Source organism: Cherax quadricarinatus, chromosome 64 (assembly GCF_038502225.1).
Source record: "Cherax quadricarinatus isolate ZL_2023a chromosome 64, ASM3850222v1, whole genome shotgun sequence".
Taxonomy (NCBI): Eukaryota; Metazoa; Arthropoda; class Malacostraca; order Decapoda; family Parastacidae; genus Cherax; species Cherax quadricarinatus.
Window position 1 is genome coordinate 9,323,771 of NC_091355.1, and position 12,121 is coordinate 9,335,891.

The window sequence follows — 12,121 nt, forward strand, 5'->3', positions numbered from 1 at the left end:
GCCAGCTGTTCGGGATCGGTTCCCCAGTCATTTTCCCTTCATTTCAGCCGGCTACAGCAAACCCTCAATTCTTCTGTTTGGAGAACATGAAATTCTCTCATCAAAAGGTGTCCAGCAGGGTGACCCACTAGCTCCGCTTCTCTTCTGCTTGGTTTCTCAGAACCGAACTCGGTCATAAGTCGGATGGTAGGTGTATATATATCTCCATGGGGAAGTGGAACAGAATTCTTCCTCCCTAAGCCATGCGTGTTGTAAGAGGCGATTAAAATGCTGGGAGCAAAGGGCTAGTAACCTCTTCTCCTGTATATTTTACTAAATGTAAAAGGAGAAACTTTCGTTTTTCCTTTTGGGCCACCCCGCCTTGGTGGGATACGGCCGGTGTGTTGAAAGAAGAAAGATACATGTATATAGTATATATGTATTGTAACCACAAACGATTGGTATTGAATCAATAACAACATTAAGACTAGCTGAGGATTCAAACCCATGTCGTTTTGGTCCACCTCATGGTGAGTGAAAATCACATGATGCTTTAACCCACAGGACCATGCAATCCAACAAGAATCAAGCACCCAGCAGAGCTAGGTGTTTTATCTTGATCTGAGGACATATGGTGGTGTGGGTGCCTCTCAGCTAATATTCTAATCCCTGTTTGGTGTACTAGCCTTCACGAGCAGTATATATACATAAAACCACGAACGAGTGGTATTGAATCAATAACAACACTGCAACTAGCCGAGGATTCGAACCCACGTTGTTTTGGCCCTTCTCATGGTGAGCGAAAATCATGTGACACTCTAACCCACAGGACCACATAATCCAACAAGAATCAAGCACCCAGCAGAGCTAGGTGTTTTACCTTGATCCGAAGACATGTGGTGGTGTGGGTGCCTCTGAGCTAATTTCATTTTAATCCCCGTTTGGTGTACTAGCCTTCATGAGCAGTATATATATTATTTTAACCACAAATGAGTGGTATTGAATCAATAACAACATTACAACTAGCTGAGGATTCAAACCCATGTCGTTTTGGCCCGCCTCATGGTGAGCGAAAATCTCATGATGCTTTAACCCACAGGACCACGCAATCCTACAAGAACCAAGCACCCAGCAGAGCTAGGTGTTTTACCTTGATCTGAGGTCATATGGTGGTGTGGGTGCCTCTGAGCTTATTTCATTCTAATCCCCGTTTGATGTACTAGCATTCACGAGCAGTATATATATTATTGTAACCAAGAATGAGTGGTTACAATAATATATATATTATTGTAACCACTCATTCTTGGTTACAATACTGCTCATGAAGGCTAGTACACCAAACGGGGATTAGAATAAAATTAGCTCAGAGGCACCCACACCACATGTCCTTGGATCAAGGTATAACACCTAGCTCTGCTGGGTGCTTGATTCTTGTTGGATTGCGTGGTACTGTGGGTTAGAGCGTCATGTGATTTTTACTTACCATGAGGTAGGCCAAAATGACATGGGTTCAAATCCTCGGCTAGTTGCAGTGTTGTTATTGATTTAATACCACTCATTCGTGGTTACACTTATATAAAAATATGTACTGACCTATCTGAGCACATAAATTGCTATTTCTACACACATATACTGTCCTTTTTACACACATTGTTCTTTGTGCACATATGTTACCCTTTTTACATGTATGGTGCCCTTCGTGCACATGTATGTTGTGCAATAAATGTTGACTTGAAACTTGTGTACACATATGTTGTCATCTGTACAAACATGTTGTCTATTAGTAATTAATTTTGACAAACTTGTGCAAATGTATGATAGACAGCAGCCTTACTTGTGTTTGCCAATACTGAATTCCTCTTTAGATTTTTTCCATAATTCTCTGCAGGTATGCAATGGAGGAAGTCCTTGATAAATATGGAGTAGACTTGGCTATCTGGGCACACGAACACTCATATGAGCGGTTGTGGCCCATGTACAACTTTACTGTCATGAATGGCTCAGAATCAAAGCCCTACACTAATGCTAAGTATGATTGTCAGTTAAGTCTTATAAACATCATTCTAGGCAAAGTAAGGGGAAAAGTATTTCAGAAGGGTAGATTATATAATACCTAGTACTGTACTGAAATGTAATTAGTGTACAATTCTAATACATGTTTTTGGGTTCTGATGGTCCACTGAAAAAATCTGAGAAAGGTATACCTTGGAAAATTAGTGCAGGTTCAGTGCTTTCCCATAAGTACAATCATTCAACCCTTCGAGGGGATTGATTTGGTGCTATTGGATCTACTTTCCCCTTTCTCAGATGAAGCTTGATCATCTCCCATTTCCCAGGTGCTTTATGACCTTATTCATAACTTTATGATATATAATAATAATAATAATAATAATAATAATAATTATGGGCTTAGCATATCCCCATAAATTTAATAATTCTTCAAAACTTATTACTGCATCCCATTGCGTTAGAAACAGAAAAAGAGTATTGTGATGTTTAAGTTTTGCCAGTAATGTAAATTTTCTCAGGGCACCGGTACACTTCACAACAGGCTCTGCAGGCTGTGATGAAAACCACGACCATTTCATGCCAGAGCAGCCTTACTGGTCAGCCTTCCGTGCCATTGATTATGGCTACACCCGCCTCAGTGTCTACAACAACACACATCTCTACTGGGAGCAGGTCTCTGATGATCAGGTAGCTATATTTTTTCGGGAATTTTTAAGGTTGATATTGTCATAAAGTCAGTCTTGTGAGTTTGATATTTCAAGATTAATCTTTTGCAGTTCATATTAATTTTTTAAATGCAGTGCATTATAAACATGTAAGCACAATTTGCCATTGTACTGCACATTATATACTTTGAAGTTCTAAGTCTAGCCATATTAGATCCTTGGCAAAACATTACACAATGAAGTTTGATTCTTAGTATTGTGTATTGCTAGTCATTACTTTAGGATTAGCAGCTGGTCAGCATCTACAATATTATATGAAGGGCTGAGTGGGGAAGAAAAGGGATGGTGTGATGGTGAAGGGCTCTTGGGGGCTCCTGGCCCCATCATCTTGCTCCTGGGGGATTTCTACCTAAGGCACCTAAAATGGTGGAATATAGCAAATAATGTTGTAGCAGAGATAACACCAGGAGGCAGCTCAAATGAAAATTTGCACACACACAAGCTTTTAAATCTCTTCACCAAATTCACCTTAAATCAGCCTACAAGACTGGAGAATACACTGGATCTCATCTTCACTAATAACAATGATCTGATACAAAATGGCACCATATCAAAAACAATATACTCAGATCACAACATAATAGAGGTTCAGACATGTATGCGCAGGGCCCCAGACCGACAAAACGTGATCAGTCACGAGGGAGCCTTCACCAAATTCAACTTAAATAACAAAAACCAAAAGTCCTAAATGATATAAACTGGGAAGATAGCCTAAGCAACATGGATCCCAACCTATGTCTAGAACAAATTAACTCAGTGGCACTCAAGGTATGCTCAAGGCATATTCCTTTAAGGAAAAGGAGGAGAAGATGTAAACTAGTAAGAGAAAGGCGCTCCCTGTACAGGCGAAGGCAAAAAATAACCGAGCGGCTAAAAGAGGCAATATATCTGCAATACGTAGTGAGACACTGGTCAGAGAAATAGCAAACATCGAACTAAAGCTAAAGGAATCTTACATTAGTCAAAAAATGTGGGAAGAACTAAAAGCCATAAATGAAACTGAAAGAAACCCAAAGTATTTCTTTTCTTATGCCAAACCAAAGTCGAGAACAACATCCTGTATTGGGCCCCTACTTAAACAAGATTGGTTCTACACAGATGACAGCAGGGAAATGAATGAGCTACTCAAGTCCCAATATGACTCGGTTTTTAGCGAGCCAGTAACTAGACTGAGAGTCAAAGACCTAAATGAATTTTTTATGAGACACAGAATTTGGTAGACACAAACCTGTCTGAATTCCTGACACCAAATGACTTCGAAAAGGCAATAAATGACATGCCCATGCACTCTGCCCCAGGCCCAAACTCATGGAACTTTGCGCTCATCAAGAACTGCAAGCAGCCCCTATAATGTGCTTTTAACATCCTATGGAGAGGAAGCATGGACACAGGGGTCATCCCACAGCTGCTAAAAGCAACAGACATAGCCCCACTCCACAGACCAATAGTGCTAACGTCCCATATTATAAAAATCTTTGAACAGGTTCTAAGAAGCAATATCGACACCCATCTAGATACCCATCAGTTGCACAACCCAGGACAGCATGGGTTTAGAGCAGGTCGCTTCTGTCTGTTCCAACTACTGGACCACTATGACAAGGTCCTGGATGCTCTAGAAGACAAACAGAATGCAGATGTAATATACACAGACTTAGCAAAAGACTTCAACAAGTGTGACCATGGTATAATAGCTCACAAAATGAGTGATCAAGGAATACATTACAGGAAAAGTTGGTAGATGGATCTATAATTTCCTCACAAACAGAACACAAAGAGTAGCAGTCAACAGAGTAAAGTCTCAGGCAGCTACGGTGAAAAGCTTTGTTCCGCAAGGCACAGTACTCGCTCCCATCTTGTTTCTCATCCTCATATCTGACATAGACAGGTATATAAGCCATAGTGCCATGTCTTCTTTTGCAGATGACACCTGGATTTGCATGACAGTGTCCTCCATTGAAGACACCGCAAGACATTTTATAGAGAATAATTATAGTTTTACATACAGACTAGGGCATATGAAAACTGAGGTTCCACTGTACTCCGATGTGGAAAATGTGAGGAAATTAAAACTACATCGAAGTACATATACAACAAATTCCAACAACATAATAGAGCAAAAAACTAATGTAAAAGACCTGGGAGTGATCATGTCAGAGGATCTCACCTTCAAAGACCATAACATTGTATCAGTCGCATCTGCTAGAAAAATGACAATGAGAACCTTCAAAACTAGGGATGATGACACTATTCAGGTCGCTTGTTCTATCTAGGCTGGAATATTGCTGCACACTAACAGCACCTTTCAAGGCAGGTGAAATTGTTGACCTAGAAAATGTAAAGAGAACCTTCATGGCACGTATAACTGTGATAAACCACCTCAGTTACTGAGAACACTTAAAGTTCCTAAACCTGTACTCCCTAGAATGCAAACAGGAGAGATACATGATTATATACACATAGAAAATCCTAGAGGGATTAGTACTAAACTTGCACATGAAAATCACTCCCTATGAGAGGAAAAGACTCTGCAGATGACACAACGTCCCCCCAATGAAAAGCAAGCGTGCCACTAGTACAATAAGAGACAACACAATAAGTGTCAGGGGCCCAGCATACATAAGGGGGATTACCAATAGACCCCTGGCTGTCTTCAAGCAGGCACTGGACAGGCACCTAAAGTCAGTACCTGACCAGCCAAGCTGTGGTTTGTAGGTCAGGTTGTGTGTGGCCAACAGTAACAGCCTGGTTGATCAGGTCTTCATTCATCATGAGGCCTGGTCACAGACTGAGCCACGGGGGCATTGACCCCCGGAGGAACCCTCTCTAGGTATACCGTCACGTTCCTTGAATCAAACCTGATTACCTCCCATTTCTCTAGAATTGCTAAACCCTAATGGGTTCAGCAATTCTCCATGAATCCAATAATTATACTGTAATATCCCCAGTATACTTGTAGTATCCCCAGTCTACTTCTTTGGGTCACCCTGCCTTGATGGTAAATAGCTGCTGTGTTGTTAATTAAACAGGTACATTAATGTAATTCCTAGGTAGTAGGTTGGTAGACAGCAACCGCCCAGGGAGGTACTACCGTCCTGCCAAGTGAGTGTAAAACGAAAGCCTGTAATTGTTTTACATGATGGTAGGATTGCTGGTGTCCTTTTTTCTGTCTCATGAACATGCAAGATTTCAGGTACGTCTTGCTACTTCTACTTACACTTAGGTCACACTACACATACATGTACAAGCATATATATACACACCCCTCTGGGTTTTCTTCTATTTTCTTTCTAGTTCTTATTCTTGTTTATTTCCTCTTATCTCCATGGGGAAGTGGAACAGAATTCTTCCTCCGTAAGCCATGCATGTTGTAAGAGGTGACTAAAATGCCGGGAGCAAGGGGCTAGTAACCTCTTCTCCTGTATACATTACTAAATGTAAAAGGAGAAACTCTCGTTTTTCCTTTTGGGCCACCCTGCCTTGGTGGGATATGGCCGGTGTGTTGAAAGAAAGATTAATGTAATTCTTTGTCTTTCCAGAATGGAAAAATACTTGATAGTGTGTGGTTGGTAAGAGACAGACATGTGTCATACAAGAAGATTCGAAATGAGGAACTTTAAGACATCTTCACTGTTGCCTTACTTAGCAAGAATAAAGTATTTACCTTCTTCTACTGACAGCCACCACATACAGTGGCCATATTGGGAGAAGATGCTTAGATCTTGCGAGGAAATCCTCCATTTCAGCTAATGAGTTTTTTCAGTTTTATTTTAAAGTAACTATCTGTGTGTGTATAGAATATGTAGAATATGTTTAACCAGTTTTGGAGCAGAACACTAAACACTGTGACCTCTAAAAACTATGACATCTTTTACAGTTGCTTTTATTATTATATTCATGGAGTGTGTCTTTTGTCTGTAAGTTGAATAAAACCAGATTTAGAAAGCACATAAGAAAGTACATACTGGTTTAGCAGCAGATTTGGGGTCAAGTAGAAAATCTGCCAAGTAGTCACTGTAGCTGAGACCTTGGGTAGCTCTAAAAATAAGCTGAATAAATATACAAGAGAAAGGTTGGGTTTGAGAAGGACCTGCCCGTGTGGGTCTTACAACGATATCACTCAAGATAGCAAATGACAATACATTAGGTTTACATATATAGAATTACCATATTACTGTATTATTATTATTATTATTATCATACTATACAGTAGGCCCCCAACTTAAGATGAAATGTGGTCTTGGATATTGTCCATAACTCAAGTGTTTGGAATTTGGAACCTATTTTTCCATAGACACTCAGAAACCTTAGTGTTCCTGAGCCATATTTTATATCTACTTTCATATATGTTACATAAAATTAATTTAAAAAATATACATGTTATATTATTCAGATGAGTTCCTCACTCTTCCCATTCTTTTCCTCTCCTAATTTCTTGCTGCCTCCTCTTCCATCCACTCTCTCTTTCATTGCATCTGATACAACACTGTATAGTCTCACTACCCCCTGACTGTAGTGACTGAGTGTGTGGTGTGGGAGGAATGTTCTGAGAAAAGTGTAGATATGGACAGCAGAAAAACTGCTGCCCATACTTATACATATTGGCTTCTATTCCAGTGCTAGGAAAATATTTGTGAAGCACTGAAAGGAAGCTGTAAATAATATACAGAATATCTATCTAATATAAATATAAATAAATATATATGTATATACAGTGGAACCTCTACTTACGAGTTTAATCCGTTCCATGACCTTGCTCACTCATTTGCAGAGTCAATTTTCCTCATTTAAATTAATTGAAATGGAGTTAATTCGTTCCAGTGGAATTCGAGGCACAAGAAAATACTTTAATAATTTCCCTAATATCAACTCTACAGCTTATTTATCTATCACAATTCATGTAATATGACATAATAAACAATATTAATAACATAGAAACATGATATATACACTAGAATGAATAAAATACATGTCATTAGGTATCTGGCTAGTGGGGGTGACAGCAGCTATTGTTGCTGGGATTTATAGGGCCACCACAGCGGACATTCCTGCTCCTGACTACATGTGTAGAGAACCTAGGATAACCCAAAAAAGTCAGAGTGACTTACAAGTGCTACACTCTTAATGCTTCACTTAATTGCTACACTCTTAATTCTACACTTAATTGCTACACTTTTAATGCTACACTTTGCCACTGCTGCTTCATGTTGTCTGCCACTGCTACCTCATGATGTCTGCCACTGTTGCTTCATGTTGTCTGCCACTGCTACCTCATGATGTCTGCCACTGCTGCTTCATGTTGTCTGCCACTGCTACCTCATGATGTCTACCACTGATGTCGCCAAAGAATCGAACATTTCTGCTATTTTGAGCTCAATTTCAACATACTTTTCATCATGAAACCAATTAAAATCATATTTATTTTTGTAGTATATCTTCCATTCTATCACATGAGACCAAATAAAACGAGAATACAACCATAAAAACCATACGAAAATATACCACTAAGGGGAGGCTCATGGCTGAGAAGTGAACTCTGTTATTTATGGTCCAGTTTCTTTCATTTTTGGTGTATGTTAAGAAGCATCTTTTCATCATCGCCCAAGTTTCAATAAGATAGTCCAGCAAACAACTGAGATCCAATTCCCTAGATCAAGAGCAAGAGCCCCCTCACCAGTATCAATTAACCTCCCTTGAGGCCCGCTCGCATCTGGAAATTTTGCTCGCGTCTGGAAGCAAAAAATCAACCGAGCAGCTGCTTGTATCTGGAAAAACTCGAACGTAGACGCACTCGTAAGTAGAGGTTCCACTGTATATATATATATGTCATACTCCACTTCTACAGTCCAGTCTAGCCAGATGGATGCCAACCAGGAGGAGGCAGCCAACCAGGAGGAAGCAAACAGCCAGGGAAATGGCACGGCTGGCAATACATACTAGGAGAGGCAAGTGCCGGTCGTGCTTACAGCTTCGTTGTCTCAACTCTAATGGTTTCCTTCGCAAACACAGTAGTTGCCCTGGTTCAGGATGTCCTCCTGTAGAAAGCGATGATCCAGATCCACCTCAGGTACCTGAACCCACTCCAACAGATCTCATCTCATCAGATGATATCTTAGGAGCAATTAAAGCAACAGGTACTAGGACACTCACACATTCCCAAAGCAGCCTGTCCACATGCAGCTGGGAAACTTACAGACCTCTTAAAAAAAGTAAACAATGGCTCCACTATCCTAAATGTTCCACCAACCATCAAGGCATGATACAACTTGCTTGTTTTTGGCAGTGTCTGCTTAGCTGTGCCAGAAAGAAAGAGAAAGAGGCTAGCCTCAATGATCATCAAATCCTTAAGAGACTTTTCTAGAACTGATAACCTCATTCGCCTTCCCCATCAATACACAAACGGGAGAGGCAGAACCTTCACTCACTCCACTGACAGTGAAAAAGTCAGAGTTCAGGTAAGCAAGAAAATTGAAGAGGGCAACACAGTGGGAGCAATCAGAATTATTACCGGTGAAGATAGAGTTGCCCCCAGGGATGCTGACACAGCATAAGCACTTAGAGGAAAGCACCCTGCCAGGGAAACCAGGGGCACCAACAGTTCCAACACCTGTCCCCACTGTGGAACCATTGATTGTGGAAGACTCGGACATTTACAAAGCAATAATGTTGTTCCCATCTGGCTCTGCTAGGGGTTACACTGGAATAAGGCCACAGCATTTAAAGGAAGTGGTTAATCCAGTTATTGGGGAGATTGCAGAGACACTGCTTTCAGAGATCACAATGTTTGTCAACAATTCCTTGGCTGGTCTGATTCCTGACGAAATTAAACCTTTCTTGTTTGGTGCAACACTTTGTGCACTTAAAAAGAAGGATGGAGGAATTAGGCCTATTTCGCCGCCTCGTTTCCAAAGCTGCTGTCCGAAACATTCGCGCAGAGGCAGCCATGATGCTTCAACCAAACCAGCTTGGCTTTGGAGGGTCTCAAGGAAGTGAAGCAGCAGTTCATGCAACAAGGGTGTGTATCAACAACCTGCCTGACTAAAAGGACACAAGTGCAACTAATGTGACATTTTATTTGTCAAGCCATTAACGGCTTGACAAAGCTCCTGGAGAGCGAAACGTTGCCACAATAAAATGTCACATTAGTTGCACTTGTGTCCTTTACTTTACATATTGTCGGTAATTCTACCAACTTTATTACAACCTGCCTGAGGACAATGCAGTGGTAAAATTAGACTCCAAGAATGCATTTAATATCCTGAAAAGAGATGTGGTATTAGCAGAAGTACAAGAACATTTCCCTGGTCTCTTCCCCTTTGTTTCAGCTGGATATAGCAAGGAATCAGTGCTCCTGTTTGGAGAGCATGAAATCACATCATCAGAGGGTGTCCAGCAAGGGGATCCTCTTGCACCATTTCTCTTCTGTATAGCGGTTAGGGAAATCACAGTCAGACTGACCAGTGAGTTAAACATCTGGTTCCTGGATGATGGCACAATAGCAGGTACAAAGGAGTCCCTCCTAGATGATCTTACACAAGTGATGACACAAGGACAAGAAATGGGTCTCATCCTGAATCCATCCAAATGTGAAATCATCTCAGTCAACAAGTGATAAATGCAGTGAGATCAAAACTACCAGGAGCATCAGTCATTGCCCCTACAAATAGTGTCTTGCTTGGAGCACCTCTGGGAAGCGATGCCATTGACACAATTCTCAGGAAGAAATTGGAAAAATTGAGGAGAATGGAACAACGAATAGGCAATCTTGACACCCACGATGCCTTGTACCTTCTCACAAAGTGCTTGAGTCTGCCCAGGTTGACATATTTCCTAAGATGTGCACCTTCATATAACCCTACACTGCACGAATATGACAGTATCCTGAGGCAGATTTTTACGGGCAGTGGAATCAAGCTACACTTCCAGTCAGACTAGGATGCGTTGGTGTCTGCAAGTCATCACAAATTGCGCTACATGCTTTTTTGTCCTCGTGCATTGCATCCAGAGGGCTTGTAGCAGCGATTCTCCCTGAACATCTTAGGGACAAGATTGGAGTCCAGGACCAAAAGTTCATTAATGGAGCCATGATCTGGGATAATCTAATGGGCTCTGAAACCAGACCTGCTCCCCCAACAACTACTAACAGTCACACTGGAATGGCCCGATAGAGGAGAAAATAGCCTCAACAATGCTCTATCCTTCAGGGAAGGATAGAGCCCACCTCCTGGCAGTGAGAGCTCCTCATGCAGGGGACTTTCTGTTGGTTGTTGCCAACTCCAGCCTTGGCACACGCCTCGACCCACAGACCATCTGCATTGGTGTTGCCCTTCAACTTGCCGCCCCTGTTCTCGCCGAACAGGTGTATTTGTGGCAGTGAAGCAGCAGACCGATTCGGGTACCATGGTCTTATGTGCTGTAAATCCGAGGGAAAGATTGCAAGACATGAGGAGATAAATAACATTATCAAGAGGAGCCTCACAACAGCTGGATGCCCAGCAGTAAGGAAGCTACCCCAACTATCCAGATCTGATGGCAGCCAGAAGCGTCCAGATGGTATCACACTTCAAGCCTGGACAGACGGTAAGCAGGTTGTGTGGGACTACACATGTGCATCTACCTTGGCTGATACCTATCTCCAATACACCAGGGAGGAAGGAGGGGCAGCCGCCAGCTTCAGGGAGTCCCAAAAGTCTAGAAAATATGGAGAACTTGCCCATCATTATACATTTGTTCCCATAGGCTCAGAGACCCTTCACTCATGGGTAAAGAGTGCATCTAAGTTCCTTAAGGAGCTAGGCAAAAGACTCATCAGGGTAATTAGGGATCCCAGGGCAGCTAATTTTCTGTTCCAACTCAGTGTGGCTATTCAGAGGGGTAATGCATGCTGTATTTTGGGCACGCCCCAGCTCTGAAGAGCTGGATGAGATTTTCGCATTATAATCAGTAACAAACACATAACAATATGTACCAGACATGTATCTCTCACATCTCATGTACTGCATATGTCATTTTTATATCAACAATGTATCTCTTAAGCCTTTTGTACCATATTATGTAAGAAATATATATATATATATTTTTTTTTTTTTTCACTGCTTTTGCAGAGGTGCCCAGAATACAACAGTTTAGAAGCATATACGTATAGAGATACACAACATATCCCTCCAAACTGCCAATATCCCAAACCACTCCTTTAAAGTGCAGGCATTGTACTTCCCATTTCCAGGACTCAAGTCCGACTATATGAAAATAACCGGTTTCCCTGAATCCCTTCACTAAATATTACCCTGCTCACACTCCAACAGATCGTCAGGTCCCAAGTATCATTCGTCTCCATTCACTCCTATCTAACACGCTCATGCACGCTTGCTGGAAATCCAAGCCCCTCGCCCACAAAACCTCCTTTACCC

The 12,121-nt window shown here is 41.5% G+C and overlaps 1 protein-coding gene across 3 annotated transcripts in view; it reads left to right on the top strand.

The window, feature by feature from the left end:
* Window positions 1–7,085, top strand: part of LOC128700001 (acid phosphatase type 7) — a 77,593-nt gene extending 70,508 nt beyond the window's left edge. For all 3 annotated transcript variants that reach the window (XM_053792883.2, XM_053792884.2, XM_053792882.2), the window contains exons 9-11: window positions 1,868–2,008; window positions 2,508–2,676; window positions 6,251–7,085. In XM_053792883.2, the coding sequence (XP_053648858.2) occupies window positions 1,868–2,008; window positions 2,508–2,676; window positions 6,251–6,331 (391 nt within the window). In that variant the 3' untranslated portion in view covers window positions 6,332–7,085. The remainder of the gene's footprint in view (window positions 1–1,867; window positions 2,009–2,507; window positions 2,677–6,250) is intronic.
* Window positions 7,086–12,121: the final 5,036 nt, after the last annotated feature.